The sequence below is a fragment of the Typopeltis vanoorti genome, chromosome 21 (assembly GCF_054136105.1).
Source record: "Typopeltis vanoorti isolate ZY-2024b chromosome 21, IOZ_Tvanoo_1.0, whole genome shotgun sequence".
Classification (NCBI taxonomy): Eukaryota; Metazoa; Arthropoda; class Arachnida; order Uropygi; family Thelyphonidae; genus Typopeltis; species Typopeltis vanoorti.
Genome location: NC_143569.1, coordinates 68,122,985 through 68,140,664, shown reverse-complemented (window position 1 = coordinate 68,140,664; position 17,680 = coordinate 68,122,985). Strand labels below are relative to the sequence as shown.

The following is a 17,680-nucleotide window of genomic DNA, read 5'->3' as shown; positions in this document are numbered from 1 at the left end:
CACGAACTTAAATTTCTTGAGGGTAATTTCAAAATGTCACATTTACGTATGTCTCATTTTGAAATTGCCCTCAAGAAATTTGTGTGTGTGTGTGTGTGTGTATATATATATATATATATATATATATATATTATGCTTATTTGTGCTTAAGGTACTACTACGCTTCTATGCCATGTACCAGTGTACATGTGTGGAAGAATTCTTTGAATTATTAGGGAGAGTAACTGAAATACCGTATATTTCGAAGTAACTGATATCTGAAGTTTTAAAAAATTACTGAAACCAGTCGTCGTCCCATACCGCGGGTGTAAAATTTCATCAGTAAATTATTTAAAGTGTCTGAATAATTAATAGACAAAATATACTACTGGTGGTGATAGGCAGTAGATGGTCTTGATGTAGATGATAATGATGATTAGGTGTAGTTGGTGGAGATGGAGGGCTGTGCAGTAGGTGCTCTCCTTCAATGAGTCTTTGAGCTCCTTGGAGGTGTCACGAAATAATAATTTGATACTGAAAAATATCATTAGTTCCTGAAGTAATATATTCAACTGTGTTCTGATAAGCTTTGGGCATTTGTATTCACTAAATATTCTGTAGGGGGAATGCATCGTTCATAACTTGCAATAAAGAAAATAGCTGAGGTGATTTCTATGCCGACTTTATATTAAAGTAAAAATAATGCATAAGAAACTGTCAGCGATAGTGTAAAATACGGGTCATCTTATACACCTTAAGGAAACAGGAACAGAAATTAATCAAACGTACAGAAATGTGTCTGGGGGAGAAAATGCGGTGAAAAAGAAATGGTGAATAATGAAGAAGTTTGTTTAGACATGAACAATTCATCAATAGCATATGACTTTTCTTATTACTCTGTTGATGATCATATTTGTGGTCCAGGATAAAAGATATCAGGAGATTGGAAACAGAAGTGATCAACGTTCCCGTGACATGAAGTAGCCTTTATAAAAACCATTTCATTAAGGTGAGTTAGCCAGTCTCATACAGTGGTAACATGACTTTTTCCTACCTGAACTCGGAGTATCTCCCCAAACAGATATATCAGCCACAGCACAAGCATTTAATAGACATAATACAAAAGCCTCAGCCTAAGATTCGTCGGTATTAATTCCAAACAATACAACACTGGCAGTTAAAAAAAAAAAAATCAACGTCGAGCAACTTTTTTAATGAACTGTAGACTCAAAAATAAAAATATTACTGAAGAAAAACGGAACTTTTTTCAAAACCAGACAAAACATGAGAGACTCGGTGGCAAAATCTGAAGGAAATATCGATCGATTCAGCCACAGAAACAGGTGGTGAAATCCTCTGCTAGGAGATAAAAACATGAAAAAACTTTGAAGGTAAGAATCATTCCTAAAAAAATCGTAACAATAATTCAATGTGACTTTAGCGTCTACAGGAAAAGAATGCAAAGCGCTAAAGTAGTAAGCAAATAATGAGAAACAATTGGGAAACTTCTTATTGGGAAGAAGATAGAAAATAAAATAAGTGAATTCAGTTTTAGATTTTTTTTTTTTCAAAGCAACTAATGCTAAGTAAACAATGTATTTTGTTAACTGTGTACGTTCCTTCAGACTGTGTTTTGCGGGATAAAAAATCATGTCACCTCCATATGAGAGCAGCTAATGAATTTTCAGTTGAAAGGACCTTATTAAGATTCAGATTCGAATCCGAGCCTTTTCAAGTAACAGTCACCGCGATTGAACTAAGGTGCTCAGGATAAAGATGGCAAAACGTTCTGGAAGGAACGGGAGTGGGATAGCAGTTGAAAAACTTGGAAATTGAAGAAAAAGTATTGTAAAAGTAAAAAAATATATATATATTAAATTAAATGAGCAGTGACAGAAAATATAATAAACATATAATAAACTAAGAAGAATGCAGCCATTAGTAAATTTCAGTTGAAGGAGAAAGAGCTACTAGAAACCTGAAATAGAAAGGCAGCAAGAATCAATGATATTTGAAATTGCCCAAATATCCAGCACAAAGGATTGGGGGGGTCCTCGGGGTATCCAGCTATAAAAAAAGGAAGGGAAACAAACTGAATGTGAAAACTGTAGCAGAAATTTCCTACTCAAGTTCCAGGTCATATTTATGCAAGTGTACTTGAGAAGGCTAAGAAAAGTCGGTGAACCAAAACCAGAGAAAGAACAAATTGGGTTCAGTTTAAAAAAGGAATCCAAGTCACATTTTTACTTCATGCTTTGCCTGACTTGAGTTATAAGTCTGTAATTAAAGTATAGGATATAGGAAGACGATTTGATACATATCAGGTGTAATGCAAGGACTCATGCGATTTCTGGTTATTTATCAACTGTGTGGACTACATTATGGAGGAAAATGACATTAAACCTCATATCAGAACCAAAGATATTAAACTCAGTTCCTTACTCTAAGCAGGTGATATTATAAATAAAAGAAAGAAACCATCTGCTTTTTATTCTCCAAGAGTTTATGTCTTACGACGAAGCCTAAAAATGTTCTAGGCGGATCGAATAAAATCGAACCTCTAAAGGTTATATTTCTTCTGGGTTCTGAATGATGTTATACTCCTAAATACGCTACATGTATGCAGGACTAATTAAACTGAATAATAACTGTTTTCCCAAAAGGCATCATCAATACCCAGAAATAGAAGCTCATGTATTATACTATTGTGGGAAGTTTTGGCATTTTTTAAAATTTAATAGCATTACTATAATGTATAACTGTTATATAGCAATGCAGACATAATGGAAGCCTGCAGCATTGTTTTATCATAACTTTTTCTAGAAATTGGAAGCTATTAATATGAAAACATTAATAGCTTCCAATTTCCATTAACACCGTTTCTCATCAATGGCTACCTAGTGGCATATGCTGAAGACTTTTCTATCTCTTAATGGCAGTGTGTAGATATCAGGTGCAAAGTGTTTATTGTAGTTTGAGATTTTTAGCATCAATGATGTGACATGACAGTGGGAAGGAGAGGGAACTAGATGAAGTGTAGTATAACAGGTGAAAGTTGCATTCAGTGCTTTCAAACAAAGGATTAAAAGGCAACTTCAAAATATTAAAATAGGAGAGAATAGAGAACATGTGATGAAAGTTTACAATGCTTAAGTTTTGAATTAATGATTTTCTGAAATCTGATACAAATTGGTGAAATGCAGAAACAAACATGGTTTAACAATTTTTATTATGAAAATAGTTTTAGCCTTATACAACAAGAAAATAAAAAACAATGTAAATAATAAAATTTTCTTTTTCAAAATAAAACACAACTGTTCTATAAGTTTACAAACAAACTACTTCTCTTCTTCATCCATCAATAAAATATATAAACTTACAAAACACTTCTCTCATTCACATCCATCAATAAAATATAGCAAATAATAAGCATAGGAATACAATAAATGGCTGTAATCTATTAGTTCTCTCATTTAATTTTTGCTCATTTCCTTGTTTCTTTCTTTCAGTTTAATACCTTTAAGATTTCCTTTTTCCACCTGTACAACTAAAGAAAATAGTTGAAAGTTGTAATAACTCCATCGAAACAATGAAATTGTACAGACTTAATTATCAGTAAACCACACTAATTATAAATAATGAAAAATAAAGTTTTTATTCACTAGCAATACTCATACAGGAGCATTTATCTAATATAAAAATGGTAAACTTAGCCCAGCTTTTTTTTTTTTTTTTTTTTTTACTGCAAAACAACTTTCTGCACAGAATTTGGAAGGAAAAAGGAAGTTAGACTTTGGGAGAAATAGATAAACAACAATACTTTCTTAATACACATAAAGTTATAATGTGATCATTTTATATGATTCTTTTTGCTTTTTCTGAAAGCAGAGGTAACAAGATGTCTTTACTAGGGTCCATCGTTTTCAAAAAGATTATTTGATGGTAGGATAAAGGCATATATTTTATGAGGTTTAATAGCTATTGGAATGAAGTGCATTTTTATCCAGTAAATATTAGTTCTTATTAAATAAGTTCTTTACTTATTTAAAAAGAACTAATATTTTTCATAATATTCTAAAGAACTAATATTCTTTACTGGAACAAACAGATCTTACTGTTTAGTAAGAGCTGAAAGAGGTTCTTTTCTTTACTGTTTGGAGGGCAGTTTTGCTGTAATTACAGCTGAAGTGATTATAAGACCAGTTTATCATGCATGCTAAAAATGTGTTCTCTTTTGCTGATCTGCCTCTAATGGGATGAAAAAACAGGAGATTCTGAAAGGGTAAAGCTCCATCTTCATGAGACTAGCTCATCTTGAGTTGAAAAGCTTTTTGAAAGATTTTGTGCACCAAAATCAGGATTTGAAGGCTTTCAAACCAAAGGACAAATATCATATCGATGAGGTAGGGAAGGGTCAAAGCACATACCCATAAGGATATGTGCTTTACATTATGGGATACTAAGGCAACTGATGTGAAGTCATTAGCTTCGATATACGAGTTACCCCAGTCCTGAAAATAGTTTAGGCACAAACTTTGTTTGCTTACACTTGGATAAAGGATTAAATCAAGTATATAATTTTTGGTATCTTTAATTTATAGACTAACCAAGTGGAAAAACTTCCAACAACGATACACTGTGTTTAATGAGTGGTGCTTATATCTATTTCCACTATAACCACAGCAGTCTTCAGAAGTCTTTTGAATAAGTGGTGCCATTTTGTTTATACAAGTTTTAATAATTGAAATTTACTTGGAGATAAAAAGTCAATAACCCACATAGAAAAAAGGGAAGAAAGCATGTGTAAGCAAAATGTTTTAGCACTTCAGTTAACAATAGGAAATGTATATAAAATATTGCAGGTACAATCATAATGTCCTCATCTGTCAATTTATTATTTTTCTTAACTAATGCCAATAATCAAAAACAAACCATGCATTATATTTTCAACATCTTAAATGACAGACATTCATCCCATCTCAATCCTGTCTGTGTACAAGAGTAGTATGGGCAAAGCAAGTTGGGAGTGTATTCTACCAGAAGGGGCAACACCAAGGCATGAAGGTCATGTACTATACCTGGCAAAAATGGGCAGGTGAAATCCCAACCAACCTGGTCACCATGAGATGAGAATACAAGACTTTTCCAGATTTTCAATCAAATGGAGCAAATAAAACATAAGGGCACAAGGCCATATTGGACACTGTAATTACCCAAATAACAGAATTCCACCTTGTCAGAATTCTGATCCAGACTTTCTAGGAGATCTGTATTGGATAAGAAAAGTGATGAGATCACAAAGAGAAAAAAATAACAACACTGCAAATAGAAGAATATTCAGTAGTACTTACAATTGCTGATCTCTTCAGGGTGAAACTAGACTAACTAACTTAGAAGAGCTATTGAAAGAGAATGAAAAAATTAAATTGGATGTGGTCAGGCTCAGAAGTGCAAAGAAGAGGTAAGTATAACAATCAACACCAAAGGAATGTCAACCAGAATAGGAGAAATATGAATATCTATAAACAAATGATATCACATTAAAATAGTACAAGTTTAAGCTCCAATTGCAGATTACTCAGTTGAAGAATTTTTTATAATTATCACAGATGACTTAAATGCAAAAAAAAAGGTGAAAATAATAATTAAAATTCAAATAGGAAAGTTTGGATTGGTGAAGACTTCATTTTGGTAGAGATTTATTTTCATATCTAAAGGTAATTTCTATTTCTACTTGAAAGTGATATCCATGATACTAACTGAAGATGATTTTAAGCTGTGATGTGCTGATCCACTTTTTTTTTTTTTTTAAACTGATTTTTGTAGCAGTCTGTTTACAGAGATAACTGGTAAATTTATTTACTGTCATCTTCTTTGGTAAAACTTGGAATATAAATTTGCTGACATGGTTGGTCAAGTGGTTAGCGTATCCACTCTCCAACCAACAGGCTGCAGGTTTGAATCTTGCATGAGCATGGATGTTTGTGCTTGTCTTCCGGTGAGAGATGAATTTCATTACCCAATGTGAAATCACCATCACCACCCTGTTTATCGGAGGTATCAAATGACCTGAAAAAAAGTTCAATGTTTGGTCTTTGGAGCAAGGTTTTTGGATAATATAAAAAATAAATAAAACTACAAAATAATAATAGAAAAAATCCTTACTCCACCCACAGCACTAATGTATCATAGGTTTACAACCTTTAATGAATGGGAATCTAAAAAAAAAAAAAATCAGTAGAGAACTGGGACCATAATAGTTTCATTGATGTGTGCTATGCCTCATTCTTCCATTGGTGAGTAGTTGAAATGTGTAGTCTTGGGTGGGATTTCAACCTCTTGCAGCAAATAGTTGGAACAAGCTGATACCATGTTCTATTTATTTCCTAACACAGTATAGTATTTCAGAAAAATAATATACTGTGTTAGTAAGTAAACATGTTATATTAACTAACATAAAATTAATGGAAATGTGTACTAGATATGTTTAAAAAACTTTCATGGCTTACACATGTAACAAAAAATATGTAGAATTTTATTCAATAACTCCAATATATTTCATCCAATGTTAGGCAGACATTATCAGGGAGACAGACCATTAACTACATTCAAAACACGAATCACAATAATCAGTTATAAAGTATGCATATACCAGTTCGTGTCTCGGTCGCAGCTAAAGTATATGATTATACTATTAGAGTTCAAAAGGAATAATCATAAAAGCTGCATAGATAAAAAATAATTTTAAATAATTAGTAATTTAAAACAATAAATAAATAAAATAATAAAGATTAACAATAATTAATAGTAATTACTTCCCAAAACTTAGAGATTTGCATGCAGTCCAGGCAGTTCAGGTTTGGATGATTTTATCACATTTCACATGTTTCAAGGAAAAGGGGATCAAATTTGAACTTGCTGGAATGAAGAAATTATCCACAGCATGCCTCTACACATGGATTCTAATCATTCATGGAGAAGAAATAGCATGCAAATCCAGACAATATGGTAAGTCGAAACTACAACTACCTAGGCAACTAAATAGGGTGACCTTTTTAAAAAGATGTCAGGATACAAGCGTAATACCCACCTGCATTAAGCTAAAGATCAACTTTCATTCCAGAAAAGCCCTCCGCATATATAATCACGCCAGCTTTGCACTACTGCAGAAATAAACTGCCACTACTTGTGCCACCTTTCTCTGAGATGAAGCCACCATTGACTCCTTACAATCACAGCTTTCAGCTGTACTTGACCCTGAGCTTTGGTCCATTCTCTCTGGCATCTCAGAAGCTTCCGCACAGAAAGAATTTCAAAAAAATAAACATATCAAAAAGTAGAACAATCTGTGTAAATCCAAACTGAACCACAAATTCAACCGCTCCAGACAGTAGTTAATCTATCTTCCAAAAAGGCTCAACGACGATGCCGTCAGTGCACTAAGCCCTGGCCACAACTTCGCAGTCACACCAAAAGAAGTGATGGTGCTTGATGTAATGCATAATATCGAACACGGGATCTGTCGCTTAGCGTCGGAGATAGCAAATAACATCAGACTTGATGTCGCCAACATCCTCACCCAGTCTTTGCCTCCAAAAAGTAATTTATCGTCCAGCCAATGCACTGCTCTCAGGAAATTACGGAAAGAAAAAAGTATCATCATCATCACCAGAGCAGATAAGGGTAATGCCACGGAATACAACTGAAAAATGGATAGTATCCTCCGAGATCGCTCTACCTACATCCCACTAGAACACGACCCCACAAAAACACAAGTTAAAAAATTAAAAAACTTATTTAAAAAAGTATCTTCCTGGCCTCCGAACATTACGAAAAAGCTCAAACCTTTTTGTTCCCCCTCCCCTCCAAGTATACAGTTTACCAAAAATCCACAAACCCAATTCCCCACTAAGACCTATAGTAGATGCCACTAACACACCTTGCTACAAACTGTCAAAACAGCTGGCCAACTCTCCGACCCCCCCCCCTCACTGGACTTTCCACATCCTATATAAAAAACTCTACCCATTTTAAAACCCTAATAGAAAATCTAACCTTAAATAACACAGAAATATTGGTAAGCTTTGACATCTCCTCACGGTTTATCAATATTCCCTTAACCCTCCAATCGGCCACGATGCCTATAGACGTCCAGCTTTAAAACCCATTGAATAACATAACATAACCAGCACTAAAACCCATTGAATAACATGGATAAGAAGTGCAATTTGGTGTCACTATTTCATCCACATTGGCCAGTAGGGAGATTAATTGATACCTTAACACTCTTTGAAAACGTTTTTCCTTCTGACATTTTAGATCTCTTTTCCTTTGTCATCAATTCTGGTTATTTTTCTTGGAAGAACAAAATCTACAAGCAGACAGATCCCATGGACTGATCAGATTAGCTGATCAGTCCATGGGTTTTCTCCCCTCCCTCTTGACAATTTTTTCAAAAATTTTTCAAAAAAATTTTGAAAAATGGGTCATAGACTCAGCCCCTCTCAAACCTTTTATCTGGCTAAGATATATAGATGATGTGTTCTCTATTTGGCCTCATAGCTCAGACACATTAGACTCCTTCCTCAGTCACCTCAACAGCCTACATCCAAGAATCCAGCTTACGATAGAAAAGGAAAACAATTGTTAACCCTTCCTAGACACCTTAGTTACACGCCTTCCTAACAGTACACTTTCCTTCACTGTATATAGAAAACCTACGCACACAGGCAGATACATTCACAAATTCTCCCACCACCACCCCGCTCAACAATATGGCATTATTAAAACTAACGAAGAGAGCCCACAATCTTTGTTCCACTGGAACCGCCCTTACAACTGAGCTTGACCATATACACAACACTTTCCTCTCCAATGGCTACAGCAATCACAGTAATAAAAATAATCAGTTCCTCCCACATTCCCGGGTCTTCTCTTCAGAAAGAGTTTAGAAATGCTATCACCATACCCTACATCCGTGGCACATCAGAAAAAACAGCAAAGATTTTAAAAAAGTACAACCTACACACAGCATTTAAGCCCCACTGCAAACTTGCTACCCTTATCCTTACATTCCACCTTAAATTCGACAAAAGATCAGCTCCCTCCTCTCTCAGTGCCTGGAGTTTGGACAGACAGGCAGGCAGATCAGCAACCATCTGCCTGGAGGAACACAAGTCATACATGTGCAACCAAGACTATGGCCTGGCTGACCATGTCTTGGATATAACCCACAGGATCTCATAAAAAAAACCACCATGCTCCACCACAGCAAATTCAAAAAAGAGAGACTATTTTTAGAATCAGCAGCAGCGCTCAGAAATCAACCAAATCTTAATAAATACGACAGCATTAAGCTTCCTAAGATTTGGGAAACACTTATCAGAGATCCCACCTTACATTCCAGGCCACCTATAACTGCTCCATCTAGATAGGACTTTGGAGTCATCCACATAGTTGGGCTTAGTATTGTGTGATATTTGTGTATACAGTAGACTCTTGACTATCCGGCCTCCGTACTATCCAGAGCCCGGATTTTATCATGAAGAATTATAATAATACAGTAATTCTCCGTGATAAAATGAGGAATATGTACTGTAATTTACTTTGCCAAGGCGTTGCAAGCAGGCGTCTGCTACAATCCTCCTACGTGCCGTGTGCATAACACAAGTTGAGACATGCAAAGTGTGGATTTCCCAGCTTTGTCAGTTGTGTGTCGGATGTCCACAAGTGTGGAATACGTTTGCCACTGTTCCTGGTTACTTTAGTAAATTGTTATTTGGCATGCTTCGTTGTTTTTTTATTAAAGATTACGAAATGGATGGTAAATGAAAAAAGGTTGTAGTGACTATGAAGGAGAAACTATGCGCTATAAAGCGACTAGACTCTGGGATAACGTCAAAAACTATTACTTCGGAGGCAGGAGTTGGGAAAAGTACAGTTGGAGACTGGAAGCAAAATCGAGCAGAAATTGAAAAGTGGTGTGCTGCCCAAGCTAGTGGAAGTGGAATGAAAGTACAAATAACGATGCTGAAAAGTAAGCATAAAGAAGGTTGAGGAAGCTTTATTTTTGTGGCATGAACACTTAAGAGGAAAAGGCTTGCCTGTTACTGGGCCGATATTGCAGGAAAAAGCATTGCAATTTAAGCGACAAATACACGTAGAAGAAGATTCAGAATTTAATGCCAGTGATGGATGGTTAGATCGGTGGAAAAAATTATTCAGTATTCGCCAGATTACCATAAGTGGAGAGGCTTTATCTGCTGATAAACAGGCTGTACCTTTGTTCAAAGACTATCTTTTTAAGCTTATTGAAAAGGAGGGAATTTCTGGGGAGCAGTTGTACAACTGCGATGAGACCGGTTTAAATTATAAGATACTCCCTACAAAAATGCTTGCATCAAAAAAAGAAGCTGCTGCACCAGGATACAAGAAAAGCAAGGAATGAGTCACCATCTTGGCTTGCAGTAATGCAACTGGCAACCACAAGCTTAGGCTTACATTAATAGGAAAATCAAAGAAACCCAGAGCTTTTACAAAACTGAAAAAGATGATTCAATTCCTCAGAAAAGACAGCTCTGTTATGATGAGACCGACTTTGGGAAGCCCGAACGGAGAGGGTGGTTCTCTGATCCATGTGGCTGACAAATCAAGGGGGTCTATTCCATCCAAAGAAAGGCAATACCATATTGGTAAGACTCAGCCAGAGTCAGAAGGCCTTGTTCCATCCCAGAAGGTGAATGAAATCAGAATGCTGAATACCGAAGGGAGCTCTCAGGCAAATGGAAGCCGTGTCATAGACCAAAGGCAAGATGAAAAATGTGTGGAGACCGAAGGTAGCATGTACACTGAACTGGCTAGGATGCCTCAATACTTTGATAAAGAAAAGGAGGAACGGAAGGGAACAGACAATGAGGATAAACAATTCCATGATTAAAGAAAATTTTCTTTTGAAAGAAAAATTTTAAGATAAAGGGGAAGGGGGGGGGGGGCTTTGTTAGATCATGAATGAGGCCTGCTTTTACTAGACAGACACTCATTCATGATCTAACAATGAAAAGAGCCTTAAGGCAGAGAAAATACCTGTGCTGCTGACCAAATTGAATTGGAGAGAAATAAGGAAAGGGGGGTAAAGTAAAGTGTATCATATAATTGTATATTGAGAGTGTGTATTTATTTAGTGTATATCCATTCACTTATTGAAGGGGAAAGATTGTGAAATATTTAATATGTATATAATTTAAGAGGGAAAATGTGCATAAATTGAAATAGAAACAAAGGAGTAGTATGTGTAAGCTATGGCAAACAAAGAAAACGTGATGACTAAGAGCCTGATCAGTCCATATTGGAACCTTACAAGCAAGGATTAGCTAATTCTCTAAGAGGAGCTCTCTCGTGGGTTCGCAATGAAGCATTTTGATGCAAGTGTGAATGTAAGCTCCTTGGAAGAAAAAGGGAGCGGGGATGATCGAAAGGGGACACTGGGGGAGAAAAAATGGGAGACAGAGTGAGAGATACGAGGTGAGGAAGTAGGTGAAAGGAAAGGAGGTAGGATGAGCTCCAACCAGAAGGGGCAAGCTTGGGTCCAAGTGAAGCCCGAATCGTGATGTGTCTCCCTTGAAGGATCCTGAAAATCTCAGACAAGCACCTCAGATGTTCCCACCGACGGCAAAATTTCAGTGCGCGTGAATCCATTAAGACGGGAAGGCATAATCTGCAGTGTGAACAAGGATCCAACCAGGATGCACACATGGTGATTCAGTGAAACTGTGAGCAGCCAGAAACAGTAAGGCAATTTTGTCCTTTCTAAAGTTAAGTGAGAGCGCTGAAGGAAAACACGTTAAGCAGTGAAAAGAAAACTGAAACTAATTTATTTGTTGGAGTAACTTTAAGGACATTGGACTGGTAGTCTGAAGAGCCATGTCAAGTGATTCTTGGTCGATGTAGTATGTAAATGTTACCTTAACTGTCCCCAGAGATTCTTGTCTAGATATAATTGTATTAATTGCATGCTCTTCTTAGGGGATGATAAATGTGTCAATTTATGAGATTTTCATGTAATATCATTTAAAAGTGATTTGATCTAATTAAGATAAGTGATGAATTGATTATTTCATGTTTAATGTATTCTATTAGTGTAAAATAAAATATTATGTTTTATCATTTGAAATCCTAGTATTGAATTTGTGTTCGAGACCGACATTTGCCACTCACTAAACTACGAGCCGCGACAGAGGGGAAAGAAAGTTATTACAATAAGAAAGAGAAGTGGCCATGACTGCAACATTTCATGAGAGAGCCTGAATATTTCTATGGTATAATAACTAACTGGCACAGTATAAATATAAATTTGTTAGGGTTTGTTACCCAGGGAAAATCCTACAATCCCTGACCACAACCAGTAGTGATAAGACACATTCAGAATTAAGTAATAATTAACGTCCCAAATGAACCATACGATCTAACAGTGTTAACAGTGTGAGAAGCAAGACCAGACTTGTTAGATTACAAAAATGTAATCGAGTCTTGATGTTCTTCGATTCTAATCAAGGCAGAATTGGCCAGTCTGTCTGTCTCCCTGATCAGATCCACATAATATTGGATGAAATATACTCAAGTTTTTAAATAAAATTCTATATATTTTATGTTGCATGTGCAAGTTCTTAAACTTTTTTTTAAATACTGTGTTAGGGAGCACAAGATGGCAGCACGTTTCTGCCTCTCTTTCCCAGATGCCATTTATAATCAGTCAGTCTTGGGCCAGCTATCTCTGATTGGCTACCAGTCAAGATTGAACGGCTCCCCCCCCCCCTTCAGTCTCAAAAACTTAAATAGGGCTAAAACAGCCTTGCCTACTCCCTATAGGGAATAAAATTGTTAGCAGATTTATAAATGTGGATCTAGCAGTATATGCATATAGATGAACATGCAATCAGTTACAGGAGAGATTAAAGAATTCTGCTGGTGCAGATCTGAAATAGTATGTTTACCGTATGTTCAATTCTTTACACTCCTTCAAATCAAAACAAGTAAAGAAACAAAAGAGTTCCAGCAATAGTATCAGAGTATTTCCTCATAAAACAATAAAAAATGGGAAAATGAAGAATTTTCTTCTTGTGCCACCTGCATTCCTTTTGAAGATATGCATGAACTAGAAGAAATAGTACAAAATCGCAATTTTGTACATATGGTTTGAGGAGTGTAGCAATCTTTTTTGAAACTGTCCAAGCATAAGGAATGACAATAGAGGATATGTGTTTCTTCAGATTGTTGTTGTGAGGGTTGCAGAAGAGTATCTTATGAATCAAATTTTTTGGATAACCATTGTCTATCAGGGTTTTTCCATACATGAAAATGTCATCCACGTACCTCCACCACACTGTGGGTTTAGGGTCTAATTGAGACAGAATGTCATTTTCCAGTTTCTCCATAAAGAGATCTGCACAAGGGTGGGAAAGAGGGATGCCCATTGCAAGGCCTGCTAATTGTTCGTAAATCGTCCCATTCCATATGAAAAAAATTAGATTTTAGGCAATGCTTGAAACGAGAAGCAATATCTTGAGGGAATAGGTTGTTCAAAATGCTGATTACCTCTTCTACTGGAACGTTAGTAAACAAGCGTACTACATTCAGGCCGGCAAGAATGTTTGTTTCCGAGATCGAGATGTTCTTCAATTTATCAATGAAATGTTGTGAATTCTTTATGTAGGTATCCGAATTACGGATGTGTGCCTTTAGGAGATGAGCGAGATGTTTCGACAATAAGTATGTGGGAGAATTAATTCCATCTCCACTATGGGGACGTAAAGGTATTCCATTTTTATGCACTTCAGGAGAACCATATAGTCGTGGCATTAGTGGATGTAACAACTTTAATTTCTGTTTAAGGTCTGTTGGCCAGCTGTCCATATTACCTAACAAGTTGTTAGTTTCATTATGGTTTTTTCCTGTGGGGATCTGAATCTAATGCATGATAGGTTAGATGTGTCAGAGAGTAAGTCCGTGATCTTTTCCATACAATCTCTGGTGTTTAGGATAACTGTGGAGTTTCCTTTATCTGCTTTTAAGATAATAATTTCCGTTTTTCTTCAAACTAGACAGCTCTTTTTTCTAAAGGCGTGATATTTTTGTTTAGAGGTCTGGAAGATGAGAGAATAATGGCGCTTTTCAATCTGAGATCAGTGGCTATGGGTTTGGGTAATGATGTCATGTTGGAGGCTTAATGGATTTTTTTACAACACTCAAAAAGAATTAAAATAGAATTTAATACTTCCTATATTTCGTCCTAGTCACTAGGACATCTATGGGGATTACAAAAACAATTAATGTAACATATACACAAATAACAAACAATACTAAGCTCAACTACGTGGGTGACACTAAAGTCCTATCTTGGTAGAGCGCCCTCTAAGGGCAGTAGTAGGTGGCTTGGGCTTGGAATGTAAGGTGGGACCTCTGGTGATAAGTGTTTCCCAAATCTTCGGAAGCTTAATGCAACCATATTTATTGAGATTTGGTTGGTTTTTGAGAGCTGCTGCTGCTTCTAAGAAAAGTCTCTCTTTCTTGAATTTGCTGTGGTGGAACATGGTGGTTTTCTTCCATGATACCCTGTGGGTGGTGTCCAAAACATGGTCAGCCAAGCCTGAATGGCCATAGTTGTGTTTGAAGATGTAAGACTTGTGTTCGTCTAGACGGATGGATGCTGATCTGCCTGTCTGTCCAAAGTACGCCAGCTTACAGGAACAGGGTACTTCGTAAACTCCAGGCAGAGAGAGAGGAGGGAGCTGATCTTTCGTAGAACGGATAAGGGTAGCCAGTTTGCGGTGGGGCTTATATGCTGTGTGTAGATTGTACTGTTTTAGTATCTTGGCTATTTTTTCGGATGTGCCACGGATGTAGGTTATTGTGATGGCATTTTTAAATTCTTGTTGACAAGAAGGACGGGGAATGGGGAAGGAGTTGATTATTTTTTTGATACTGTGATCGCTGTAGCCATTGGAGAGGAAAGTACTGTGTATGTGGTTAAGCTCAGTAGTGAGGGCGGTTCCACTGGAACAAAGATTGTGGGCTCTCTTGGTAAGAGTTTTAATAATGCCATATTGTTGAGAGGGGTGGTGGTGGGAGAGTTTGTGAATGTATCTGCCTGTGTGTGTGGGTTTTCTGTATACGGTGAAGGTAAGTGTATCATTAGGCAGTCGTGTGACTAAGGTGTCTAGGAAGGGTAAACAATTGTTCTTTTTCTTTTCCATAGTAAACTGGATTCTTGGATGTAGACTATTGAGATGATATATATAGGAATGCCAGGCGGTTAAGTTGTCTGGATAATTATAAAGGTCCGCCATTACGGCAAACTGAAGCTGAAATTATCCAGACAACTTAACCGTCTGGCATTCCTAAAATGCTGCCGGGATAATCATGTCATCCCGAACTGTGTTAAATTTAAACACCGCTTCATCTCACAGAAAGCTCTCCGTATTTACAACCGCGCTAGCCAGGCATTACTTCGGGAGCAAATTACCGCTACACGCGGTTCCCTAGTCGACATAACCAGCGCTATATCAACGCTAGAAAATGAGCTTTCACTTACGCCGAATCACGAGCTTTGGTCGGTCCTACATGACGTCTCGTGTACGGCAGCTAAAAAAGAATTTGAACGAGTACGAAGCCGACATATCAGCAAGTTTGATAAATTAACAAAGAACTCGGCATCCAAACTACAAACCAACACTGTTGTTAACCTATCGTCAGCTACCTTAAAGCCAGAAGCACTCCACGCTCTGTCATGTGGTCACAACTTCGCCATTGCTCCTAGGAAATTACCGGCCGAGGAATTAATGATTCAAATTGAACGCGGGATTCGCCAACTTCCAAACCACATCGCCAACGATATCAGATTGGATGTAGCCTGTGTTCTCAATAAAGCAAAACCTCCAAAATCCAACATATCCAGTAGTGAATACAAGGCACTACAAGAATTGAAGAGAAACAAAAAAATAGTGATCACCAAAGCGGATAAGGGAAATGCCACTGTGGTACTCAATCTTAAAGACTACACAGGTAAGCTCAAGGCTTTATTATTAGATCATTCCACTTACCTCCCCATTGATTACAATCCCACCAACTCACAAATTAGAAAACTCCATAGGCTCCTTAAGAAGGTCACTTCTTGGCCTGTGGAGATTACCAACAGACTAAAATCCTATAACTCTAGACCCCCCCCCGCATATATGGGCTCCCAAAAATACACAAAGAAAATGTGCCATTACGTCCCATAGTGGATGGCATTGATTCCCCCACTTACAAACTAGCCAAGCATTTAGCCAAAGCGCTCTCACACTATACTGGCAATACACCATCACACATAAAATACTCAGCCCACTTCAAAGCCAGTATAGAAACCTTACACTCCAACATAATGACATAATGGTCAGTTTTGATGTCTCCTCCCTATTCACGAATGTCCCCCTCAAAGACACCTTAGAGCTAATCCAAGCTAAATTTCCTCCCGATATCTCAGCCCTATTTCAGTTTGCAATGAACTCAGGCTATTTCGTTTGGCAGGAAAAATTCTACAAACAGATAGAGGGGACAGCCATGGGTTCACCACTTTCCCCACCCTTGGCCAACTTCTTCATGGAGATGTTTGAAGAGAAAGCCTTAAACTCAGCCCCACAAAAACCTACCATATGGCTTCGCTACGTTGATGATGTTTTCGCTATTTGGCCACATGGCCCGGATTCACTCCTCTCCTTCCTAACACACTTGAACAACCAACACCCTAGAATCAAATTCACCCCTGAAAAAGAGGAAAACAATAACCTCCCCTTCCTAGACACACTAATCACCCGCCAACCTGATGGAACCTTGGTTTTCTCAGTTTATAGAAAACCCACCCATACAGGCAGATACATTCACCAACAATCCCCCCCCCTCACAACAATATGGAGTTATTAAAACATTATTCAACAGGGCAAAAATAATCTGTTCTAATGATCAAGCCCTAACCACTGAACTAAATCACATCCGTGACACTTTCTCAGCCAACGGCTACCCCCTCCAAAAAATACTTAACCCAGTTATCCACAACCCACCACCCCCTCCCCTTCACAAAAAAGATTACTCTAAATCCATCACTATTCCCTACATCAGAGGCACTTTGGAAAAAATCAATAAAATCCTAAAAAAACATGACTTGACCACTTGTTACAGACCACATAGAAAACTGGCATCCCTTATCCGCTCCACCAAAGACCAACCACTTCCCCTAGACCTACCTGGTGTGTACCAGGTCCCTTGCAGCTGTAAACTGTCCTACTTTGGCCAAACAGGCAGGACAGCAAATATCAGAATCTCAGAACACAAGGATTACATCCGATTTCGCCAGTACAGCCACTCTGGGCTTGCAGACCACGCTCTGGATACTCGCCACAGAATAAGATGGAAGAAAGCCACAGTAATACACCGCAGCAAGTTCAAGTATGAAAGACTATTCATGGAATCAGCCTCGCCCCTTAGGAACATGCCAAACCTCAACAAATTTGGATGCATGAAACTGCCCCAAATTTGGGAAACTTTTATCAGAAGAACTTCAGCCCAAAGGCCAAGAACTACCAATATAGCCTGCCAGGGGGCACCATCAGGACTTTAGGAAAACGCTAGCTTCCTAGCTTCAGTCTCATTTGCTGTTATTAGTACTTGTGTG

At 37.4% G+C, this 17,680-nt stretch overlaps 1 protein-coding gene across 1 annotated transcript in view; it reads right to left on the bottom strand.

Moving 5' to 3' along the window:
• Window positions 1–3,191: 3,191 nt before the first annotated feature.
• The window catches only part of LOC150094947 (cyanocobalamin reductase / alkylcobalamin dealkylase-like), a 70,294-nt gene continuing 55,805 nt past the window's right edge, over window positions 3,192–17,680 (bottom strand). The window contains exon 4 of the mRNA XM_090411155.1: window positions 3,192–3,526. Coding sequence (XP_090267281.1) covers window positions 3,485–3,526 — 42 coding nt within the window. The 3' untranslated portion in view covers window positions 3,192–3,484. The remainder of the gene's footprint in view (window positions 3,527–17,680) is intronic.